Below are 26,158 nucleotides of genomic sequence, written 5' to 3' on the forward strand. Positions count from 1 at the left end.
GAATAGGCATTGTCTCTTTCACTTGTTTTATTGGAACCAGAATGAGGGTGGAGTTTTCCTACGTCTTCAAAATCATCAACAATCCATGGATTATGCTCAGTCCCCTTTAGCAGTAATGCTTCTCATATAGCCACTGTCGTCAAATAAAAAACACTTCCTTGCATTCACATTACATCAACCCCCACAAAACCACTTCCTTTCCAGCAGATAGAAAACACCTGAGAAGATGAATTTGCTGTCATTTTTTTTTCAGCACTGAAGGAGAGGATTTTATTTGTCCTTGGCAAAGATGAAGTCTGACCTTTGGTATTTCTTTCTCTTCTGTTTCCAAGTTGAAGTTCTAACAGGTAAGTGGCCTATTGAATATTTCTTATTAAGTTTAATTCAAGTGAACAGTAATAAAAATCAAAGATAGAAAATTTAGGCACCAAATAGAAAGAGGTTTTTTTTTTTGAAAGTCGGAACAATTGCAGAAGTGCCCACGTGCATGGATGCCAAGGGCATTTGCCATCCACGTCAGTGTTGATGGCATCGAGTCTGTATTGCTTCTTTTGATATTACGTTTTAAGATGAAAAAAATGTTTCATCAGACAATTAAAATTTTAAATTACCCGCTTGGAGTTACCTTTTAGTGGATAAAGTAGAAGAGTGGCTAACTGTTCTCAGAGAAAATGAAAGGCAAAAGGGCTTGTGTCAACAGAATGAACACTAAAAGTCCTGGCATTGGGCTGGGAATTATTTCTGGAGGAGAAAATGAAATGGAAGGACTTTGAAAAAAAGGATTTTGATTTTAATCTTATCTGGGTGGTCTGTTGTCAGAAATGCTCAGGCTTCCAAAGAGTGTTTTCGGCACAAAGTGTCCCTCTAAAAGGCCAAGGAGTAGTGGATGATGGAAAAACATTCCCCAGCCCTTGTTAGACATTTAAAAACATCATTTTGAAGTCCTCAATTCTTTCTCTTAGATGGTATATATCAGACTCTATTTGAACAATTTAAATAATTCTACCTACAGCTAAGTTAATATGTTTCTACTGCTTCTTACCCTATACATTTTATTTAGTATGACATTTATTTTATCCTAAACTCTGAGCCTTGTTCTTGAGGTTGGGAAAAGAAAAGTTCAATTATATTAAATCGGGGAATTCTATTAACACTAAAAGTGAAATCAGAACTTTTAGTAGGTATAATCTTATCCAGAAATAAATATTTTAGTGTTACAAGGAAATATGCTTCCCCCCAAAAAAAAACCAAAAGCAGATTGGTCAAATGTTTGATCTTGTGGTGGCTCGTGGTGGCTCGAGGTGGCTCAGATGCTCTTAAGTAGAGAATGATGAGAAATACAGAATTAAGGTCTACTTATAAGTCCCAAGGGTGGTTTAGGACAACTTGCTTGCCTATGTTTTTTCTGTAACCTAATGGAATCCTTTTTTTAAAAAAAGATTTTATCTATGTTTAGAGAGGGGGGAAGGAAAGGAGAAGGAGAAGGAAAGAGACATCAATGTGTGGTTGCCTCTCAAGCATCCCCTACTGGAGACCTGGCCCACAACCCAGGCACGTGCCCTGACTGGGAATCAAACTGGCAACCCTTTGGTTCGCAGGCCCATGCTCAATTCACTGAGCTACACCAGCCAGGGTCCAATGGAATCCTTTAGCAGCATAGACAACAAATGAATAGCTTCAGAGTTAATATTCACTCACTCATTCATTCATTCATTCATTCACTCATCCAGTTTTTCATATAGCACCAAGTACTTACCATGCAGGAAGTATTGTGCTAGCTGCTGTAAGTACACTATGAACTAAACAAGATTACTCCCTTCTCTCACAGGCTAACTCAGTGGTTGTCAGAGAGACATTAATCAAATAATCCCATGAATTAATGATAATTACAAGTAGAACTCAGTTCTATCATAGAATGTAACAAAGGAGCCTATCTATACTCTGTGGGTGTGGAAGTGTGGTTGGGAAGTGAGGTTCATTGAAGTCTTTCCTATGAAAGTGACACTTGAACTGATATTTGAAAGACAAATAGGATTAAATGGGGAGAATGGTGTGAGGGTGGGGAAGGATATTCCATACATGGAAAGAGTAAGTACAAAGCACCTGGAATAAAGGTAGGAGGGAATAAAGTAAGGCCAGGGAATGGGAAGTAGACAGATGTGTCTGAGCGGAGAAGGAAGGCCCTGGGGATGGCACAAAGTGAGGCCTAGAATGAAACCAAAATCCTCACGTTGCTGTATAGAGAGAGAACAAGCTTGCACATTTTAGTTCTATGAAATTTTATGAGTCCTTTCTTGCACTGGACAATAAAAATAAATAAAAGACAAAAACAAATTAAAAAATTTTAAAGTCACAGATAAAGGCATGTGGTGACTTATGTCAAACGTATTTGTGTCTTTAGGCAAAGCGGTGGGAGTCTTGAAATGTCACAGTAGTAAATAACATTTTTTTTAAAATTTTTGATAAAATCTTTTTTCTGTTGGAACACTGAATTCTTCTGTACATATGTATATGTGAATACAAATCAGAGGTCTCTACCTACCGGAGTTACACAACTTGGTTTGTTTACCTTCACATACTAATGATGACTTTTTCTTAAGTTCAGTGTGGAGACTTGAAACTTGAATGTACCTTCTAACTTTTATATTGAAAAAGAGAGAAAGACAGACTGGAGAGTCTTGATTCAGTAAACCACTAGTTCTGATAGAATCTCGTTTGTCTGAGCTGTTGATGTAACATACACATGGCACTTTCAATAAGCAATTTAATACAGTATTTGTGCATTACATGCATATTTTGCAGTGTATAATGCACACTTTTTTGCCTGAAGTTTTGAGGGAAAAATAAGGATGCGCATTATATATGGGCATAATGACTACATACCATGGGTATAATAATGAGTATAATAATCCCATGTATAATGCACACAAAAACGTGGGTGCACATTATATGCAGCAAAATATGGTAAATGTAACTTTTTTGAATTGGAGGAATCAAACTTTTAGCAGATGACATTTATATTCTCCTATGGTTCAGCGCCAAAAAAATCAGTTCATGAAAAACAACAACAGCACCTCCACTGAACTCACGATGAATGTTCTTTTCATTTTGTATTATCTAGGTCTAAAGCAAAAACTTCATAGTAGTATCTGTTTGTACTCATTTAAGTATGATGAAAGTTTTTTGTATATGTGAATCCATATTTTTATATCTCAATAGGCAGATAAATCACAGAATAATCAGTAAGGATTTAGACGCTTTCAGAGCAAAGACCCAGACTTTGTTGCAGGTTCAATGTGCTAAGCACATTAATTTCATATCTAAGAAATTATATTTTTTTGGTGTATGATAACCCTTTCAATCGCAGCATATATGTGACATTAATGTGACTACTTTAAATATTTGGGACTATTGTATACTCACTACATCTTGAAGGAAAAGAAATATCTTAAAATACCTTCCAAATCTATCCCAATGCACTTAGTGGCTCTTTAAGAGTGTGGACTCTAGTCTCAGATTGTCTTGGTCCAAACTTTGGCTTTACCACTTATAGGCTCTATAACCTTGGGCCAGTAATTCAAAACAACAGTTTCTTCTTCTGTAAAATGGGGGAAAAAATAGAAAATCTGACTGAAAGTGTTGTAATGAACATCGAATGATATATTACATGTAATGCATTTAACACAGGACTCAATACAGAGGACGCGCCCCATGCTTATAAGTTATTGTTGGTATTATATTTTGGAAGCTTTTGAAAGCTTAGACATTTCTATTATTTCCAGACCTATTGGGATTCAGAGAATCGTCTAGGAATCATTCAGTATTGAGCCTTTGTTTTTGGACTGGGAAACAAGTATTTTTCAATATCTAGTGAATAGAGTCTTACCCTGCCATTCTTGCTCTTCTCCTCAGCCTGTTACAGGACATGCAGCAACCATGTTCAACCTCTATATTTTTCTATATATTCACTTATTTAATGTTATTGAGCTTCTAATATGTCCCAGGTCCTGGGATTATTTAGGGGACCATGACACAGTCGTTATTCTTCTTACACTCATGGTTAAATGAGAAAGATAGACAAAATGATTATGCTCTATGCATACACAAATTATAAATATATTGGTGTAAGTAAAGTACTATCAAGAAGATAGCGATAGGAGTCTTTGTCTGGGGGTGAGGGGTTGATCTCAGGGACCAATTCAATACAGTTCTTAAAGAATGAGTGAGGGTTTCTGGGCAGATAAAGGGATAATAAGATATTCTTATAATCGATGGAGACAGAAGTAACAATGTAAAAAGAATGGCCCAAAAATTCAATATGGCTTGAATATATGATCTGTAAGATTGTCAAAGGATTTTGTGCCATGCCAAAAAACTTTGATTTTTTACCTCATAAGCAAAAATGTAATGGAAGCTTTAAGCTGGAGAGTGAAATGCTTTCTAGAAACACAATTTTGGGAGCTACCTGGAGGAGGGACTCAGATGGGAGAGACTGCTGTTGAAAAGGACAGTCAAGAAGATGGTTTTACAGATGAGGGAAGACATGAAAAGATCTGGATTGGCCATAGGGGTGGAGAAAAAAAATGAATTCAAGAGATATCTTTGAGCTAGTCAACTAGATCAAGTGGATCAGGAGAGCCAGAGAGGAAGAAATGAGGAAGACTCTGAGATTCTGAAAGTCAGACTAATGACTCTCTTAAAGGATGAGGTTTGGGTTTGTGAGTGAATAATGAATTTAGTTTGCAACTGTTACTCTTGAAGTATAAGATTTCCAAATAGAGATTTTGAAAGGAAATTGAAAATGACCCCTGGAGCTAAGGGGTGAGGTGGGATTGAGAGAAAGGTGTGGATCACTGGAGTAGAGATGAGAGCTGGACCCTTACACGTAAATGAGTTCAGCCGAGCGACCACCTTGCCTGCGTGCCCAAAGGCCTTTGCACAGCAGCTGAAGGCTGGGAAATAGTGTGGATATTCATGGGTACTGATGAAATTCTCTCTCCCTCTCCCTGGAAGAGAGTTGAGTCTATTTAACCTCATGTGATTTCCCTAGTAGGACAATTTCAAATCAATGGCAATGAAATAACTAAAGAAATAATTTGTTTGCAAATATTCGCTACACAGTTTTATGTCACTTCTGGGATTTTTCCATTTTCTCGAAGAAAATGGGTTTTTACTAGAAGAAAATTAATCTTTCACTTAACTTAGAGGACCAAAGGTTTGTTTTATTCCCCACTACAGAGTGCCTTGGAGAGTATAGAAAATCCACACATTGTATGTTTGTGTGTGTGTGTTTTTTAAAATTTTTTACTCATTTTTTCACATTTTTGGCTTTCTTTTCAGTGAATGTTAAGAATTTGTATTAGGCTTATTTTGCCAACTCTTCCTACCGATTTCAATTGCTTCTTTAGATTATGGATACCTTTGAATAATAATGTGAAGTATAGAAATGATGCATATATAAAGTTTTTAGGTAGTAGACTCATAAAAAATGACAATGCTTTTAAGAAAGGTGAAAAAAAGTGGTAGAAAGCACATTTTTAGAATTTCTTAGTAAAAGGTCAAATGTAACAAAATAAACATTGCAATTTTTAGAACTTTGCCTCTTAAGTCCTAGGTACATGCTGTGCTCAGCTAAGCTTATCATTGTTTGATTATAGAAAATGTGTTTAATAAGCATTATCAATAATTGCAAACTCAGGAGATCTTATCTTTCTGTCATTCTGACACCTTTTGTAGGTTTGTGGTTAGAGGTCTGAGCTAGGAAGAATAAAGTCAAATTGCTGATTTGTCTCGCAGTCTCTGTGTTGTGTGAATTTTCTGAATGTTTTTGTCAAAAATTTTTCAACCACGGAAAATACAACTGCTTACAAACAGTCCTGGCAGGATGAGTTCAACAAGACCATCTTATACTGAAGAAATGAAATAGTTTAGCTATTAAAAGAATCAACTTGCAAATAAAGTTTTGAACCATACCATAGTGCAATTCTCAGATTAATACATTTTTCTTCAGAGGTTTTCTTAACAGGTTACCCAAAAATGAAGATGCAAATACTCTTATCCCCTGAAATATTTGAAAACCTGAAGAAATTGTCTAATATAAAGAGTCTTATCTTTCTCTTGAGAACATTAGTCTATTGATATCAACAGTAATGTTATCAAAATCATAGTTAGTAGCAGTTAACAGGTTTGAGCCTCTATTGGGAAGATTGTAACCTTTAGACATAGTTGTCAATGTGATTAAGAAGATATATTACACGTTCTCTAGAGCAGCAATTTTCAACCGGTGTGCCACGAGAATTCTTAAACAATACCTGACTATTTAATCAGGGGCACTGACCTCTTTTCCCTTAGATTGTTAAATAAAAAAATGACAACAGTCAACACAACAATTACCATCTGGCATGAATGAATCAAAATTATACCTATCTTTTTTTTTTGTCAGATTGGCAAAAAAAATTTTTTTTGGTGTGTTGCAGAATTTTCATAATAAGTGTGTGTGCCATGAGATGAAGAGGTTGAAAATTGCTGCCCTGGAGTACTTATACTCTGGGAGTACCAACAAGAAGTAAACACATACAATATCAAAGCAAAAACTAAGAATTAATATTCAGACTTTAAGACTCATCAACAGGATTCAAGACAATATGCTCCTGTTTGTATTTTTAGTAATGCATTAAATACTGAAAGATATAGCAATACTAAACGATGTACTAAAAGGTACATCACACATCACTGACATGCTGTGGTTATGAAACATCTGGGTGTGTTAGAACAATCACTGGTCCCAGGACCCCTGTACATCGGGCAAAACTAATGACTGTGCATTCTGGAGATTCAAATAATCACTCAGATTTAAACCTGACCTTCCCTTGCTAGACATAAAAGAGCCGAGAGAATCATTATTAATCTAAACAAGTATTTATGAACCTGGGGGATATTTACAGGTAAAGAACCTGTTTCTTCAAAACTCAGACAGATAATTTATGTTAGAATCTGATATCCCACTTAAGGAGGTATCCTGGGCAAGATGCTCACTTTTTTGGCCCCAATTTAGCTTGATTAGTATAAATGTAAAGTGAAAGCCTTAAATGGATCATTTCTAATAGCTCTTTGGTTCTTACATTCTATACTCAATGCTTCATCTCCCCAGATTTAAAAATATCTACGGATTTATTTATTTATCCATCCATCTATCTATCTATCCATTCAAGAAATATTAATTTTGATCTACTACATGTGAGGTACTATTATAGGTACTTGGGATGGATCTCTAATAAGATGAACAAGGTTGCTGATTTTAAAGATTATGTTCTGGTGGGGTAGCCAGACAACAAACAAGTAAACAAATAAACCTGATAATTTCAGACAATGATAAATACTTTATTTCAGGTAATATGATAGAAAATGACTTGGGGTGTCCTCTGCATTGAGTCGTCAATGGTTTCTACAGAAGTAAGAAGCATGTGAAGATTACACCTTTAACTGGAACCTAATCAACAAAACAAACAAACAAGCAAAATATAATCAGAGACATTGAAATTAAGAACAATCTGACAGTAACCAGAGGGTAGATGGGAGGGAATAATGGGAGGAAAATGGTGAAGGGTTTGCAGGAACAACTATAAGGGACACATGGACAAAACCAAGGGCAGATGGAATCAGGGGAGGAAGGTGGGGATGGCCAGGGAGGGGGTGGGGAGAGGTGGGGAGAAAAGGCAGAAAACTGTACTTGAACAACAATAAAATTTAAAAGTATTTAAAAAAAGAAAAATATATAATAAAAATTCATCTCTAATTCCATAAGAAGAAGAAGAAGAAGAAGAAGCAGCAGCAGCATATGAAGATCAGAGAGAACATTCCAGACAATTACACAACAATTCCAAAGCCCTGGGTCCTGCTTCTTGTGTTTGAGGAACAGAAAGAAGAGCACTGTGACTGCAGTGTAATGAATGACTGATATAAAATGGTTAGAGAAATAGGGTGGCTCATGCAGGTCATGGAAACCAGGGTAAGGAATTAGATTTTATTCTGAGTGAACTGGAAAGGTCCTAGATGTTTTATAAGCAGGGCAACGGCACTATCCAATTGCATATGTTAGAAAATCATTCTGGTTTCCTTGAGGAGAATGGGTGGTAAATGGGCAAGAGTGACAGCAGAGAGTTAGGAAGCTCCTGTAGTCCCAGAGAGGGATGATGCTAGTTTGGACAGTTGTACTTCAAAAGGAGGAGAAATGAATACATGTTACTGGGAATAGAACGGAGGGACAGGAAATTAAACTTGCTTCCTATAGACAGATTTTACTAGTAGTGCTATGAGACTCAGTCTTCATGTGGTTGCCTGCTTTTATTACACTTCCCTTGGTTGTTGCTAGTGGCATTCCAACCTTAGATTAAACCCACAGTCTTTCACACACCCAAGAGTATGTGACCTTAGAGACAAATAATCTGAACTGTCTAAGCCACAGGTGGCAAACACAAGGTCTGAGGGCTGAATCCAGCCTTCCACCTTGTTTTATCTGGCCTGGCACCTTGTTTCTACCAGCGGCAGTGCTGAGCTCTCGCTTAACTGTTAAGGAGCACTTACATTTATACAGCCCTAAAATTACATTCGGCCCTTTGAAGGCAACCAGGAGGCTGATGTGGCTGCCAGTGAAAATGAGTTTTGACACCCCCGGTTTAAATCATTCAAATTGCAGACTTAGATTTGCCCCCAAGTGGTTTTCCAGATAGAGTGCTTAAGCATTCAGTATGTGGAAAATTAAGTCAGGCTTCTTATCACTACATTCAATAATAAAAAGGTGACCTAGGTAATTTTTAGACTAACTATGATAAAATGAATAATTAAGCATGTCCAGCAGTAATGACACTTTGGGAGGAATCTCCAGTTACTCCTCCAATGTCAATGGCACAAACCCTTGGCACTGTCACTCAAGAAAACTTTAGGTAGTTTTCCTGGCCCTACCTACATGCTTCTATGGGCAAGTAAGGTAGTCTCATTCATTCTCATTTTTCCTGACTTCCTGGAACAGCCCAATAAGATGCTGGGACAGAGAGGGATTATGGGAACATGGTTTCTTCCCTGGAGGATCCAACAGAAAAGTAATAGCTCTCTTGGTTATTTGTAGTCCAATATAGTGGGTGTGTTTTGATCCTCAATCCACAGATGGTAAGTGTTAGAAAGTACTTTAAGATGTTTTGGTCTCACTTCCTTATTTTACAGATGAAGAGACTTAAGTCCAGAGGGGTACTCTAGTCACTGAGGCTTGCTAATCCCAGAGCCAGAATTTTCCTCTGGTTTCCTTGGGAACCACTGCATTGGACTTCTACCATCCTGTACTACGGACTATTACATTTCAGCTTGTGTTGGGTTATAAGTCATTGTGTGGACACAAAAGGGAGAAAGTTGATGACAAAATCATCTTTAGAAATAGAATACAATGCATTGTGTCTGTTAGTACACACAGCAGCCACAGAAACTTTTACCCCAAGATGTCTTTGTGGTTTACTTGCTGCCATTCTTAGTCCTTGGGAAGTTTACTCTGATCATTTCTAAAGGAACTGAGAACCAGCCCACTAATTTTATGTTCTACAGCAGATGGTAGAGATACAAGCATCAAAACAAAAATAGTGCAACATAGTTCACTCAGATAAATAAGTCCTCAAACAAAACAACTTTCATTTTCATATAACGCAGACTTCATCTCTTCTCATATTATTGGTTCTTTCCCTTGAGCTTATATTATTCCCTCTATTTTAAAAATAAAATAAGCATTATTTTCTCTATACTTTAATAAAAATATCTATCTATTTATTTATTTATAAAATGTTCACCTGAGGATATGTTTATTATTTGAGAGAGAGAAAGTGGGGGGGGGAGAGAAAGTGGGGGGGGAGAGAAAGAGAAACACTGATCAGTTGTTTCCATTATCTTGTTTCCTTTGTGTCTGTTTTTAGGGTGTGCTTGTCATCGTATTAAAATTTTATTTGTAGATATGATTTGAGGCCTAGGATATAAGTCTTTTCTACCTGAAATAGTTTGCATTTTTACTTTCAAAAGCCTACGGGTAATAAGAATCCAAAATCACCTTAAACAAAATGTAAGAATTGAGGTTTTGTGAACCATTGAAGTGATTCGAAAGTATAATCTGCATGAAGGCTGGCTTACTTTTGGTTTACCTGAACTCCAAGAATGTAATTTGGGGGGATCCCAGCCTATCAAGGAAAGGGTCTTCTACTAGATTTCTCACGTTTCACACTCCAGGAGTTGAAACACGAAAACAAAAATTTGAATATGGGAGAGCAGCAAATGCTCTCAGAGTAAAATCAGTTCCTAAGCTCTGCTTATCTCTCTGGGTGCTGGTTCTTCAAATTTAACCTAGTAATTTCTTCTCTTTGTGTCAGCTCTATAATCCTGTTAATGATATTTTTAGACACTTTGTTCGGCATTTTAGTCTTTGCATATAGGAATTAGATTGAATAATCTGGATTGCCACAACTGAAAACTAGAATCCTTGTTTGTATATTCATAAGCAAACCCCAAGTTGAAAATCTATTTCTTAGTAATATGAGAGATATAAATTGAAGTCAACAGATATTAAGAAAAGTGAGGGATTTCCAGCCAAGACAGAGACGTAGGTAGAAACCCTTCACTTCCTTCTACAACCAAAAGGAGGATAACAACCAATCTAAAATCAATAAACATCCAGAAGTGCCAGAAGATCATGGAACTGCATGGAATTCTGACAACCCAGGAATTAAAGAAACAGCCAACCCATGGCGAGGTAAGAACCCACAGTGAGGTGGCAGACCACGAGGGCAGGACTGGCTGAACGGGAAAGTGAGACTCAGAGCTCATTGTGGACTATAGCAGTTGCCAAGGTGGGAGAAACTCCATCTCACACAAGAGTCCATTGGAAAGTGGGCTAGAGAAGAGCAGGGGAGCTGCATTGTTCCCTCTCTGGCCCCTCCTCTACAGGCAGCCCCCTAGCACAGCAAGGAGGGTTGCCCTGCCCTGGTGAATAGTGAAGGCCCAGCCCCCTTACAACTTAACAGGTGCACCAAGACAAAGAAATATGCCCAAATGAAAGAACAGAGTAAAGACTCAGAAAGAGAGCTAAGAGATGAGAATATAGCCAGCCTATTTGATGGAGAATTTAAAGCCCTGGTAATCACAATGCTCACAGAACTGATTGAACTTTGTCGAAAAATGAAAGAACAAATGAAAGATACCCAAAATGAAATAAAGCAACATATTCAGGGCACCAACAGTGACAGGAAGGAAACCAGGACTCAAAGCAGTGATTTGGAACAAAAGGAAGAAATAAACATCCAACTGGAACATAATGAAGAAACAAGAATTCAAAAAACTGAGGAGAGGCTGAGGAATTTCTGGGACAACCTGAAACATTTCAATATCTGAATTATAGGGGTGCCAGAAAGAGAAGAACAACAGCAAAACATTGAAAACTTATTTGAACAAATAATGAAGGAAAATTTCCCCAATCTGGCTAAAGAAATAGACTTCCAGGAAGTCCAGGAAGCTCAGAGAGTCCCAAAGAAGTTGGACCCAAAGAGGTACACACCGAGGCACATCATCATTAAGTTACCCAAGATTAAAGATGAGAGAATCTCAAAAGCAGCAAGAGAAAAGGAGACAATTACCTACAAAGGAGTTCCATTAGACTATCAGCTGATTACTCAAAAGAAACCTTGCAGGCGAGAAAGGGCTGGAAAGAAGTATTAGAAGTCATGAAAGGCAAGGACCTATATCCAAGATTATGCTATCCAGCAAAGCTTTCATTTAGAATAGAAGGGCAGATGAAGTGCTTTCCAGATAAGGTCAAGTTAAAGGACTTCATCATCACCAAGCCCTTATTATATGAAATGTTAAAGGGACTTATCTAAGAAAAAGAAGATCAAAAATATGAATAGTAAAATGACAACAAACTCACAACTATCAACAAGTGAACCTAAAAGAAAAGACAAACAATGAAAACAAAAACTAAGCATACAACTAGAAGAGGAACAGAATCAGAGAAATGGACATGGAGGGATTTCAGTGGGGAGGGGGAAGGGAGGAATGGGGGGAAAAGGCACAGGGAAGAAGAAGCATAATTGGTAGGCATAAAATAGACAGGGAGAGATCAAAAATGGTATAGGAAACAGAGAACTCAACTTATATATGTACAACACATGGACATGAACTAAGGGGGGGGAATGCTGGTGGGTTGGGGGGTGCAGGGTGGAGAGGGGATAAATGGGGAGAAATTGGGAAAACCATAATAGCATAATCAATAAAATATACTTAAAAAAAGAAAAAAAGAAAAATGAGTAATTCTGGTAAATCTTAAATAAAATTAAGGCAAGTAGTACAAGTAGAGTTGTGGTAAATGAATCCTCCTGCATAATACTAGTCATACTATAAACCAGAGCAGGTCTTTCACTAATATGGCAATACACAGTGTCATAAGAATGTTTAAGCAGTTTGACCAAATATCATATTTACATAAAAGCAAAATGTTAAAAAAAACAATATTTAATATTAGTAAATGCTTTAACAAATTATGACACATTAACATTATAGCCTTTTTTAAGCGATCATTAAAAAGGATCATTATGATGACTGTCAAAATGGAATGTTTATGATATAACATTAAATGACAATAAAGGAATACAAAATAATATGTTTGCTATATAAAACAAGTATATTTCTGAATGATAAAAAGCAAAAATACACAAATATTTCAGAATAAAAACAGAGATTTTATTTATTTATGTACTTATTTATTCCTCACTTGAAGATATCTTTATTGATTTTTAGAGAGAGAAGGAGCGGGGGAGAAAGGGAGGGGAAAAACACATCAACATGAGAGAGTAACATAGATCAGTTGCCTCACACAGGCACCCCAACTGGGGATTGAACCTGCAACCTAGGTATGTGCCCTGACTGGGGAATTGAACCCATAAACTTTTGGTGTATAGGACAATACTCCGACCAAGTGAGCCACCAGACCAGAACAGAGATTTTAAAGCAAGTAAAAAACTGTTGTGGTAATATTTTTCCCAAACAATTTCAGCATAAAACTTTCTCACTTTAAAAAAAAAATCAAAATTTTAAAAAAAGGAAGGCAAAGAGCAGTTTGAATTTATAATCTAATAATTTAGAATCTGCATCCAGGTCAAAACTGTTTCAGATTTTTCCCTTCTGTGATCCGAATGTAGCTCACAAAAACAACCTTGGCTTCCTATAAACTTAAAATTTATCTGAAATAATGAAACAGTAAGTGAAAATCTAGGGCCTTAACTTTTTTATCAGACCTTGATATAGTTTTCAATGGATGAGGTTCAGAGAAGACACACATTTCTATCATTTGAAAATGATTCATCTGTTCTTTAAACTATAGTGGAGAGTATAATCTAAATATATTTAAGTATATTTTTAGTTTAAGCTATTTGTACTTTTAAAAGTTTTTTCTTAACTACATCATTCCCCACATCTCTCCCCCAAACTCTCCTTGTCTGACTAAGTGCTAATCCTCCTTCAATTTCAGTGATAAAAGTCATTACAAATCCCACCACCTTTATTTGATTAGTACTCCATTCCTTGCACAAATCATGGTGCATTACTACATACATTTTTGTTTACCATCTGTTTCCAACATGGGAGCTGCCAAATGGCAGGGACCATATCTGTTTGATTCATACTTTATAAATATATTACCTAGTATATTGCACGTTATATATTCATGTATGACGAACACATTTCTGGTTAGGTTTCTCCTAGGGCACAGTTTTAACTATTGCCATGTTCTTTGTTGTTGTTGTGAACTTCTGTCATTTTGGTGCAATAGGGGTGACTTTATGAAGAGATTACTTTTGTGTTCAAATAAATTACTAAAATAATCTATGCATAAAATATCACTTTGACTTTGTTTTTTTCCCTTTGATCCAGGAGAAATCAAACATTCTGCCAGATCAGAAATGATTACATATCACAATGGAGGTGTACAAATTTTATGCAAGTGCCCTGAGGATGTCCGGCAATTCAGGCTGCAGTTGCTAAAAGGGACGCAAGTATTCTGTAATCTCACTAAAGCAAAGGGAAGCGGAAACACACCGTCCACTGAGAATCTGAAGTCCTGTCAGTTATCCAATGATAGCGTCTCTTTTTTTCTGAGTGACTTGGACAGTTCTCATGCCAGCTATTACATCTGCAATCTATCAATTTTTGATCCTCCTCCTTTTCAAGAGATTGTTACCCGAGAGTACTTACATGTTTATGGTAAGACATTGTTTTCATCTTCTGAATGTAAGTGTACATATGCACTCTGACAACTTTTCTCACTCACGAAAACAAACAAATATCTTTCGTGTTGAAATTCATTTAGGTGCAATTGATGGCTATCACTTATGATGAAAATATGCGAAGGATGATTAATTAATAATAATAATTAGTATTCATCAGTATTATGCAATTTAATCATGTAAACTGATGAGTTAGCAATAGGTCATGTTGTCTTTAAAACACATGTGCCGTTGAAAATCGGAAAATGAAGACAAATACTGAAATCCATGGCTTAGTGACTATTACTTCTATTTACTTAACACTTAAGGCATTGATTTTATGCTTGGTTTGTGGACTGCAATGAGATGACTGAAAAATAACAGTTTTATATCATTAATTTTCCTGCTTATTCTTTTACAAAAATATAGACAAAGAAGTCCTTTTTATTAACCTTCTTTGTAAACATGTATGGGCATAGAGACTCTTAGGTTTTAGTTTTTGGATCCTTGCTACAGTACTATAATGATGTCATTTACTATTTGCTGGATGTCATGGTTGTAATGAAGACAAGCTCATTTGATTAAATAGCACTTTTAAATTCGGTAAAAGAACTTGTGATTCAGCACTGAAAGAGAAGATTTCTTAGAACTTTTTCTTAACATACCTTTTTTTCTAATCCAGAATCACAGCTTTGTTGCCAACTGAAGTTCTGGTTACCCATAGGATGTGCAGCTTTTGTTGTCGTCTATATTTTTGGATGCATACTTTTATGTTGGCTTACAAAAAAGGTGAGCAATGTCTATGTCTTCTTGCATCTGCTTTACTGAGGAATATCAGTGGTTATTTACTCATCAAAGTATGTATCACTCTTGCCAGAGTAAACTGATCAACAGATAGACAATTTCTTTTTCTCAAGATATAACCACTAGTTAAACTACTAATTTGGAACAGAAATTTATTTATCTTATAGCAGCTTTGTTTTAAAAATTATTCAGTGGCATTACAGAGATATATGCTATTTATTCAATCAAAATGAGGCCAAGAAAAGACAAAAAGTTAGGAGGAAGGTAAAAACATAAAAATAATTGTTTCTGACTTCTAAAAATTATTTAACGTGGACTGCACATTTGATTCTAAGCTTCCTACAAGTCAGGACAACAATGAAACAGTTGTTTCACTCAGTTGGTCAATCAAGAAATAATCAGTGAGAGAAAGTCTTATAAGATACCAGTAGTAGCTGAGAAGTAAACGGCCAGCTTCTTTGCGTGGTAGATTATTAGGACTCCTTGTTTTTAAAGAAAACCACTGAAAAGCTATGCAGAAAGATAACACAATAACAATAATGACGACAAAAATCTTTCTGTGCTAAGAGTATTCTTTTGAGTCTTTCACAACACAGGTTCTCAAAGAACTTACTCCATCCTGCATACTACACAAGCATGCGAATACTCAAGTGTATCCACAGTGTGATCATTGGTCAGACACTGTGTGTATCTAGGCCAGGATGGAATAGGAAAAGAGAGATAAACAAGGAAGAGAGTGAGATAGGGCCCATGATCTAAATGTACTGGGGAAAGGACAATAAAGGCAAAAATGAGGAAGTTAGTTCAGCAGAAATATTCATATTTACTTGTCAATATTATTCTTCTGCTTAGCCTGAAGCCAGGAGCCCAAGTCCTGTTACAACATTTGTCACATACCACTTCAACAAAGAATAGACAAAAATAAACAAATAAACAATAAAGCAAAAATAAGTAAACAAACCAGAAAACAGGGATGGAGGTGGGGGAGAGCAGATGACAAACCATGATTTCGCTTTCTCTTTCAGAAGTATCAGTCCAGCGTGCACGACCCTAACAGTGAGTACATGATCATGGCAGCAGTGAACACGGCCAAGAAGCCTGGACTCACAGGTACAGCGACATCTAGGGGTTTGGGAGGGAAGAGCATTCTTCACAGTAAACTGGGGATTTTAATTTAGGGTTATAAAGGAAGGGAGGATGCCTCCAAGTTTGAACTGTAGTATTTTCTGTGAAAAGCTGAATTTTTATTTTAACTGAAGTTATATTTTTTCCAGTGCGTTGAAAACAAACAAGTTTGTAAACTATCATTAAAAATAACCAAACAAGTTCATAAACCGTTATTGTGTCAAGGCAATTTTCCAATTGATATTTTAAAAATTTAGATGATTCTAAGACTTCCTTGTTGAAAAGCTCATTAAGTCCTACAGTGAAATTTACTGAATATCGCTTAAGTGCAAAAATCTGAGTGAGTCACTGTGGGAGATACATAGATATATGGAGATTTTTGACTGAGATTTGGAAGAGAGATCTGGGTTGGTGTTACCAAGGGGAAGAAGGAAGAATTGGTGAAGATACTGTTAAAATTTGCAAGCCTAAAGAACTTGGATGTCATATAAGGCTAATTAGGTGGGACTTTCACCTTTTTTATTAACAGTAAGTGTTGTCAACTTGAGTGTCATTAAGTTGAGGAGCATTCAGAAAGTTTGAAGCACCTGTTGTGGGAAATGTGTAAGCTTTATGCTTTTGAGGTTGGAGTGATATGAGGTATACAGTGAGATAGAAGGCATTGCATTTTTGCCACAACTCAGTGGTGAAGAACTCATATTAAAGAAACATGCAAAACATCTGTCATCATAGAATTAAAATATGAAAAAGAACTTTTTAGTCCATCTCCTCATTTTTTAGTTGCAGGAAATTGATACCCATGGTGTTCAGTGACTTCTTTGTTTCCCAGAGATTGAATACCATAGCTTTGCCTCTAGCAAAGAATTTGTGTTTCATATAACTTTGCTATTGAGAAAAAAATCCTCTCTCAATCTCTTTGCTTGTAATAATGTGTCTGCCTTGATTTGGAACCCTGAAAGCAGACCCTGAGACAGATACTTGGGTGCAAGTAGTTTAGGTGGAAGGTGGCCCCAAGAAGAAGGGGTTAGGGAGGAGGGTGGGACAGACAGGTAAGGAGGAAAAGCAAATGAAGATTGCATTACTGAGATCTCAGCTAGAGGCCACAGGACCTCTGAGAAGTATATAGATATCTCTCACACGTTGGGCATTTATCCACTGGTCCCATCACCACTGGTTTGAGGTTGTCTACAGGGAACATTAACCTCTCTCATCCCTGAGCTGTGCCCTGTGCTTGAAATGAGCTGGCTCACAGGTGTTCAGAGGAGGTTGTAAGGCAGAAAAGCAGAGGAATGCACGATGGGGCTATTGTACTGAGAGTACTAGAACAGTCAACATACACAGAAGTGTCCACCCCAGCTGTGGCTGAAATCACAGGTGAGTGGTTTCACATCCCACCTACCGAGCCCAGCATATATCTTGCAATTAGATTTAAACAAATAATTGTGAAAATGGCCAGAGTGTAAGCTTCTTGAGGGAAGGCAGGGTCTTTCTTTTCTATATTCTGAAAGCATTACACATATACAATTCCAAGCAAAGCCTGGCTCAGCACCTCTGTCAAATATTAATTGAATGATTATTATGTGAATAGTGCTATGTTAAGTAATGTGTTTTGGATAGAGGAAGGGAAGGCCCAAGACAGTCCTTGTTTTCAGTTTGTAATATCATTGGGAGAGGTGATATGTTTGCATGGAGGGTGGAGTTACATGATAGTGTCAAAAGTACTCAATTAATGTGAGATGTCGAGTTCGGGTAATACCTTCTATAGGAGTTGAGAGTGGGCTGAGTAAAACTTCATGGAAAATGTGGAACTGCTGCTGGGTTTTGAAGGATAGAGGAGAGTTTGGATGGGGTGTGCCTGTGTGTGTACACGTGTGTGTTTGTGTGTTTATAAGAGGCAGAGAAAAGTGGAAAGCTTGTTGAAGGGAATAGGCACATGGAGAGCTTTTAAAGAATTTATGCTACATTTCTGTTACAGACGTTACTCATAACTTGGGACTCTCTAGTCCCCCAGCATGAACCACGTTGGCCATCTACCCCCTACCTGAAGCGCAAGATTTCCTTATTTCCTGGACCATGGAGAGTCTGACCTGATTTGACTACATACATCTTCTACTGGTGTTTGTTCAATCTGGACCAGTGACTGTATCAGTCAACAGAGATTTTAACAGAGTGCCTCAGTACTGTTGAGTTCTATCCAAACAAACACCCTCTCACAACTAGCTTTACAGAAAGCCTGGCTCACGTGTGCTCAACACATAGACCTCGCTGGATTGGAATCACTGTCTTCACAACTGCTTCTAGCAGTGCATCAGCCAGTAAACAAGCAAATCTACAAACATTTTTAAAATGTGCCTAGCGTACTAAATCTACAAAGTGAATGGGCAGCCAAGGGCCAGCATCTGTCCACATTTCATGAACAGACTACCTCTTCTCCTTGTAGGATACACATTCCTTGTTTAATAGACAATAGCAGGAGATGCTACAAAATTGTAGCTATTTTATTTCTGAGGTGTCAAACGTGTAACTATAGTGTACTCATACATGAGTACACAGTACTCTTTTCTGACTTCTCAACCCCAATCCACCACTCCACCAAGAGTGTAAATGCCTTCTACTCTCAACTTTCTGTTTGAAAATACTTCTTCAGGACTACCTGACAGATACTCTGAGTAGGGAGCTCTGTCTATATTTTTCCTCTACTGTTCAATAAAATACATATATATAAAATACATTGATATATTATATATAGCCACAGCCTAATATAGTTTACCCATATTCTTCCTACAAGTATATTTTTGTTCCCAGAAAATATCTTTCCCCCAAAATTCAGTTAAAATGGTGTACTTTCTTGACTTGTTGGTATTAGTTGTAGGAAACACTGACCAGAATGAAAAGTGACTTCATTTTATGTTCCTGTTTTCTATGATTATCTATGTTTTCAAGGTGCTATTAATTACAAGCTAGGCTATTTTTGTAGATATTATGATTGCAAACAAATACAACCTTCTATAACTGTCAAACATTGTCCTGGGGTAGAGCCAATGGCCTATTCGGCATGAAAACTACAGTTTCTGGAGGTCACTGCCAAACTACACCCATGCTGCCTCTGGGTTGAAATAACCTCTATCAACCTGGAGCAGGGTTGAGAGACTCCCCTGACCTAGAGACAACCAGGTATTCTTGCCCCCAGGGGCTGAAGTCACTCTGGGGACCATAGTGGGCCAGCCTGCATTTACCACCAGGACCTATGAAGAAGCACAGACGTGTCAGAGAACTTCTGCGTGATTGCCTCTCCTAGAAACCATTCAGCCTGGAAACTGACCTGGCCTTTTAAGACAGTCCTCCTTCGAATATAATTTGATTAGAAAGATTCTTAAATACATGTAATGTGATTATTCTTAGCCTAGATATTTTCTCTATTTCCTGTGTGCTTGCCAAAGACTTCTGAAACAATGTGTATTCAATATTTTTAATAGTTTATTTTTATTGTATATTTTCCATTACCATTGATCACCCTTATATCCTCTTCCACCTCTGCCCCCCGACCCCTGCAATCACCACACTGTTGTCCATGTCCATGAGTTATTTTTCTTTTTGGCTTGATCCTACCACCCCCAACCTCCCTTTCCCCAAGAGCAAAATAGAGACAGATTCATAGAGAACAGGATGACAACTCGACAACATTTGTAACTTCAGATGAAAGGGGATTATTTAGTAGTTTCATAATTTGTAATTGCCTGCTTACAGTTTACTTTTTAAAAGGGACCTGATTTGTCATTATGCATGCTTATATTATTTTAAGAATGTGTAATGCTGGATGTGTACAGTACAATACTGAACGTGTAATTTGAATCAAGTATGGTGTTCTCTTTGCAGCTGACTTGAACAACCTGGCTGGCATTGCAGAGGTGTCCCCTAAGTTATTTACAGCTTTCTGTGTGGAGGACCAGGGTGGGAGGAGATCCGGTTGTCTAAGCTGTGCCCTGAGGCATCCTCATCCTCAGCATGGACATTTCAAAGTGAATTATTGAAAGATACAATTTCTATGAAATAAAAACTGGTTTTAAGAGGAGCTACCTATGAACTGGATTTTAGTAGTAGTAGGAAGCTAAAGAATAAACATTTGATGTGCAGCCACTAAAAATACCTCTCAGTGTTTTCTTGGGGGAGGAAATGATTACTTTAACAAATTTGTCATTGTTCTTGAAGATAGTTCGATTGTTTAGAATAGTCACTCTTTTCATTTTCTTTCTTCTTCCCTTCCTATTTTTTGTTTTTTTTTAAAGTTTGAAACAACAACATATTTATGAAAAAGTTGGAAGTATAGCAAAACAACTGAGTAAGTTTTCCGACTGAATGCCCTATCACCTCTGAATAGTATGTATTTCTTATAAGCAAGAGCACTCTCCTCCGTAACCACAATCCACCAACATCAGAAAGGTAACACTGATACATTGCTACTAGTCTATCCTCATACTTTATAGCAGCAGATTCTATTCAGAATCTTCTCTTGCATTTAGTTTTCACAGCTCTGTTGTGTCCTTCACTGTGGACAGTTCCTCAGTCTATACTTTCACGGCTTTGGCTGTTTTGAAGATCACAAACTGTTATTTTGTAGAATGTTCCTTGATTTGAGTCAGTCGGATGTTTCTTCATAATTAAAATCAAATTACTGATCTTTGGCCAAACAAAGAAAAAAGAAAAAAACCAAAGAAGTAATGCCACGTTCTTTTATGTGCATCCTATCAGGTGGCTCACAATCTCAATTTGTTACATTACTTATAATGCTGATTTTGGTCACTTAACTAAGGTGTTGTCATTCAAGTTCTCCACTCTAAAGTACTCTTTCCTCTTTATAGTTAATACTTAATGCAGAGGTACTTTGAAATTCTGTTCCTCGTCAAAGTTTCAATTTATTCATTTGTTCATTTATATCAATATGGTTTCCTAATTTGTCCAATGAGTAAACATGTGTCATTATCATTGTTTTATTTTTATCCTTAAATTGTCCCATTCTTGGCTAGTGGGAGACTATTCAAACCAGCTCTTGTGTTTGTCTAACAAGTCCCCATCATTCTTTCAGCACTTCCTTGCTTTCTGGAAGAAGAAGGCATTCCAGACTCAGCTCATACTTTCCCCATCACAGTGCTGGAATCCGCAGTTTCTCCAAGGAGCCCTGGTATCTTTTGAGTGGGCAAAGATTTTTAGCAGCCAAGATCTAGGCATTAGTTATGCTTATTACTATTGGGATTTCCCAGCTTGTGGGCCCCTGAGTGAAGAGACCAGAGCTGCACACACACACACAGATGTAAATGTGCGTGCATATGTATGCTTATAGGTATGCATACATGTATATAATATGCACATTTAAATAGAGATGTAAATATGTGTAGGTATTCACGTATGTGAATACCAATATATGTGTAAATATAAAATGCATGTAAGTATAGATGTCAATGTGTGTATATGTAACACACATATACATGCACACATACACACATTGACATCTATGTTTGTATCTGTACCTACCTATGTAAGTTTATACTTTTGCCCTTAATTCCAGTACAACACTACAGGGTCCCAATAAATCCCAGATTTATTCCTTCCTATTATTTGTCCCTCTTATGACAGTGAGAAACCTGACTCTCTGCATCCTTAGTATGTTTAGGTATTTGATCACCCCGCCCTTATTGCATCCACTTCCCATCTCGGCAGTGCCCCTCCCCCCATGGGGTAGCTGCCTCTCTGCCTAGGCTCTGACTCTTTGAGAGGGGAACTCAAGAGTTAAATTTTAGTGTGAGTCATAGTTGATAGTCTTAAGTGGAAAGCTGTTATTCCAGGAACAGCAATTCAACCTTTGTGCCCCAGGGTTCCGCAAAGCGATGGAGATGCTATCTGAGCCATTGTGTTTCAGGGAGAGAAGTTTTTTGTCTGACTCAGACAAAAAATGGTTGATCAGCAGATAAAGAAATGCTAGGAAAATTGCCACAGGACTGCAACTCTTATCTGATTAACCTTTTCCCAAACTACTTACCTACCTTTCTTTCTCCCTACAAAAAAAGGTTGGCTTGATGAGATATTAAGATGGTTTTTGAAGGTACATAAGCCCTGATTTTCTCAGGTGGCCAGCATCAGAATAAAGCAGCCATAAATATTCAGTCGTTGTCTCTACTTACTGGTTCTGCTTGTGGCAGGCAGCACAAATGCTGACTTTTCCAGTTTCATCTTCAGTACACGCCATCCTGGAATTGGCCAGCTTGGGTTCCAACTCTCCATGCTGGGCTCTCCCACCCCGTGAATGCCCTTCCCACTCTGAGTTCTAATACCTAAGGCTTGGTGGTTTCTCCATCCCTAGCTCAGGCCACTGTGGCTCCCTTGGCCTGGGGTAGCTAACCTGATGGCCCATGTTAAGTTCCAATTGCCTATAGTGATTACTGGTTTGATACTCTTTATGGACAGCCATTCCCTCCCAGTGTCTCTTTCTTATTTCTCTACTGGTGTTTCTTTCATTTCCTACATAAACTTTCTCTTTCTTACTTCTCTGTTGGTGTTTCTTTTCACTTCTCTGTTGGTGTTACTTTCACTTACATTCATATTGGTGTTTCATTCACTTCTCGCATAAACTGTTTGTCCCAGCCTCTGTTTTGGGGGAACTCCAACTTAGACACCCTATACCCCTTTTATTTGCCTCATAGAAGAAATGGTGGTTTTCCACTGTTTTAGCCCCTGGTGCTCCATTCTCTCTTGTTTGTTCCTTGATTCCATCTATACCTTTGGAAACAATTCCTGCATTCTCCTCCTCACTTAACCTTTAGGTTATTAGTTATTTCTGTAGAGGCTCTGACTGAATCACACTCAAATATGCTTCATTTCCCTTCTGTAACATAGAATCCTCTTAGGATCTGACCTCCTAGTTTAGGAGTATCAGCTTGAATTCCGATGAATAAAAATCTCCACCTTATTATATCTTTTTCTTTGTTAAATTCACATTCTTCACAAGAAGGGACTCAGAGTTACTGGCAAGAAATGACTTTCAATCAGATATCCATTTTAACAAATATATCTTTTCCCAGTCTTTTGAGAACATGCCAAAATGGGGATGGGTTTCATTTGCAAAGCACAGCAAAACTTTGTTTTTTTTTTTTTAAAGCCTTTTTCCTCATTGTCAGTGCCTCTCCCATGCCTGGAGGCAGCTCTTGAAGCATCTCTTTCCTCTCTTTCTTCTCCTAAAGCCTTCTCTAAGCAGCCTGCACGTCTCTTCTTTCTAATTCATATTGTCCCTGTATTGATTTTCTAAAGCTGCTGTAACAGAGTATCACAAACTTGGTGGTTTAACACAATAAATATTTATTTTTTTGCAGTTCTGGAGGTTACGAGTTTGAAATCAGTTTCACTGGGCTAAAGTCAAGGTGTTGTTCAGGCTGGTTCTCTTGGAGGATCCAGGGGAGAATCCATCTTCTCGTGTTTCCAATGCTTCTGGGGGCTGCTAACATTCTTTGGCTTGTCACCACTCCGATCTCTGCTTCTGTAGTCACACTGCCTTCTCCACTACCATTGTTGAACCTCCCTCTGCCTTCATCTTGTAAGGGCACTTATATGGACATTTAGAACTCATATTGATAATCCAGGATGATTCCACCACTTTAAAATCCTTAACTAACCACACCTGCAAGCAACTGCAAGCATCTCCACAGTCCCTTTGAGGTAATATAAGGTAATTGATGGGTTCCAGGGATTAGGACTTGGGTCTCTTTCATGGACCATTATTTAGCCTATTACAGTCCCCTAGCCATCATGGCCTGAGGGGAGGGTGAGAATCCCCTCTGAATCTTTCCTTCCACTCTCTACCTGGGTCTTTTTATATTTAGGATTACCTATCCCCTGCTGTAATCATTTCTTTCTGAAACTCCATACCTGTCCTTGACAAAGCTCCAATTATTATGCCCTTTATATTCTTTCTCTGGCCAGCAGGCCATGTTCTAAGTCATGATTAAGTTTAGAATTCAGCCCACTGGATGAGTGACACTTATTACTCTGAGCAGAGCCCATGCTAAAGTGGAGGGAGAACAGGCCAGTTTGTGTGCAGTGGTGAGTCAACTTTGTCAATTCCAGTTTCCTTTTCTTTCTTTCTTTTTAAGAAATTGATGAGAGAGGAGAGAGATAGAGACAGAGAGAGAGAGAGAGAGAGAGAGAGAGAGAGAGAGAGACCTTGGTTTGTTATTCCACTTATTCATTGGTTGATTTTTATATGTGCCTTCACTAGAGGTCAAACCCATAACCTTGGCATATCAGGATGATGCTCTAACCAACTGAGCTACCTGGCCGGGTCCGCCAACTTCCTTTTCATTATGTCCATTGAAAGGAGCTCCAGGCACAGTTGATTGTTTCTTAGTTGGTCCATGATAGTACATTCCTGAAGAACAGTCTATACTTGGGAATCAGTACAGTTTGAACCCCTGTTAAGAAAAGACTCAATTGCCTCATTAAGCCAGGATCCTGTCCTGTCCTATGTGCTGCTGGGTCCTCATCACTATGGAATAAATTCGTTTTCTTGCTTTATCTGGCAGGACCTGCCAGAATCCTAAAACAAGTTGACATTAGCTTTTAATGGCTGTTCAGTTTATTAATGTGGGAAGTGAGCTAGACTTAATTAAATTATTTTGGGTCAGAGTTTTCCCTTTAATGGAAATCAGGGTGGGGATCTCCTATTTTCCTCTATCCCATGGTATATATTAAATGCTGTGGGGTCTGAATTTATATCCTAGCAACGTCAAGAAATATGGCTATTTCTGGGAAACATTCTTCTTTTAACATAAAGAAACCCAAGTGAATGAACATGAAAAATATGGGAACCATTGACTGCCTTCCAGTCGAAGCTTGGATCCAGCCTAACATTTCCCAAACAATGCTTTGAGAGTAAATCCTATTAGCATGTGAGGAGAAAAGGAGTGATTTAAAATAACCAAACTGCCTATGTACCCTTCTCTTTGTTGCCTAGCCCCCTACTCTTTCACCCTAAAGAAATAATTGATTTATGTTGAATTTTGTATTTCAGAAATACATTACAGAACCTCAACTGTCCAGATTTTCAAATGTCTAGAATAATCCATTTCATGTGAGTGAAGGCAAGGTCGAAGTTATCAAATCTTATCACAAGGAAAAGAGTTTATAAAGCTCAGCAGAACAACCACAGAATCTACATAGGCTGTCCTCCAACCACAGTCTTCAACTTTGTAGATAGTCTGAAGAAGTAAAATGATTTCCCATGATTACAAACCTAGTGAGTCTCAGAAGCACACCAGAAATTATACCTCTTGTTTCTGACACCATTGTTTTTCTCTTTTCCCACTTGCTTTATCTTACCCAGTCCAGCATCACATGTCCTATATCTTCCCCATAAACGTTCAGTCTCCCCTCTTTCCATCCATCTTCCTCCTCCCTCTGAAGAAGACTGAAGAGGATAAAGAAAGAGAATGGGCTGGCAGCAAGTAAGGAGAACTTTCTATAGAAGAAGGTTTGTCAATTCCAGTCTCCATTTAATTCTCCTTCCTCTTCATCAAGACTCATCCCCACCTCCAAACCTCCTGTTTATCCTCCATTGTTCTCCCAACACTCCTCTCTGCCTCTGGTCACTGAGACACTGATATAACACCCTTTAGCATCCAAGTTTTAACCACACATGAGATGCTATGGCCAAAACTGTTTTTGAATGAAAGAGTCAGTGGAAATGAGGGCTAGATTCCTGAGTTCTGGAACTCAGATCCTGTTCTTTTACTCCCCACTAAATCTTTTTACTTTATTTGCAGCTCTACTCACCATAATTTTGCTAAAATCTAAGAGTTAGGTAATTGCCTCATCATTACTTTAGTAAGAAAATAACCTGAGGTCACTAAACTTTGCCTTTAAGATTTCTTTTGGTATGATTTTTGTGGCCAAGATGAAGGCAC

At 37.7% G+C, this 26,158-nt stretch overlaps 1 protein-coding gene across 1 annotated transcript; it reads left to right on the forward strand.

The window, feature by feature from the left end:
• The first annotated feature begins 221 nt into the window (after positions 1–221).
• Positions 222–20,344, forward strand: ICOS (inducible T cell costimulator). Its single transcript, XM_024563699.3, has 5 exons — positions 222–347; positions 13,951–14,280; positions 14,965–15,071; positions 16,112–16,196; positions 18,187–20,344. The coding sequence occupies exons 1-5, from the start codon at positions 290–292 to the stop codon at positions 18,225–18,227; spliced, it is 621 nt and encodes a 206-aa protein (XP_024419467.2). The 5' UTR covers positions 222–289; the 3' UTR covers positions 18,228–20,344.
• The last annotated feature ends 5,814 nt before the right edge of the window (positions 20,345–26,158 follow it).

The sequence above is a fragment of the Desmodus rotundus genome, chromosome 2, assembly GCF_022682495.2.
Source record: "Desmodus rotundus isolate HL8 chromosome 2, HLdesRot8A.1, whole genome shotgun sequence".
Taxonomy (NCBI): domain Eukaryota; kingdom Metazoa; phylum Chordata; class Mammalia; order Chiroptera; family Phyllostomidae; genus Desmodus; species Desmodus rotundus.

What these genes read in the sequence shown, in the direction of transcription:
- ICOS (XM_024563699.3), top strand. Translation starts at nt 290, where the DNA reads ATGAAGTCTGACCTTTGGTATTTCTTTCTCTTCTGTTTCCAAGTTGAA. An exon ending in AGAGTACTTACATGTTTATG is followed by an intron (nt 14,281 to 14,964) that starts GTAAGACATTGT and finishes TTTCTAATCCAG; the next exon opens with AATCACAGCTTTGTTGCCAA. An exon ending in TATGTTGGCTTACAAAAAAG is followed by an intron (nt 15,072 to 16,111) that starts GTGAGCAATGTC and finishes TTTCTCTTTCAG; the next exon opens with AAGTATCAGTCCAGCGTGCA.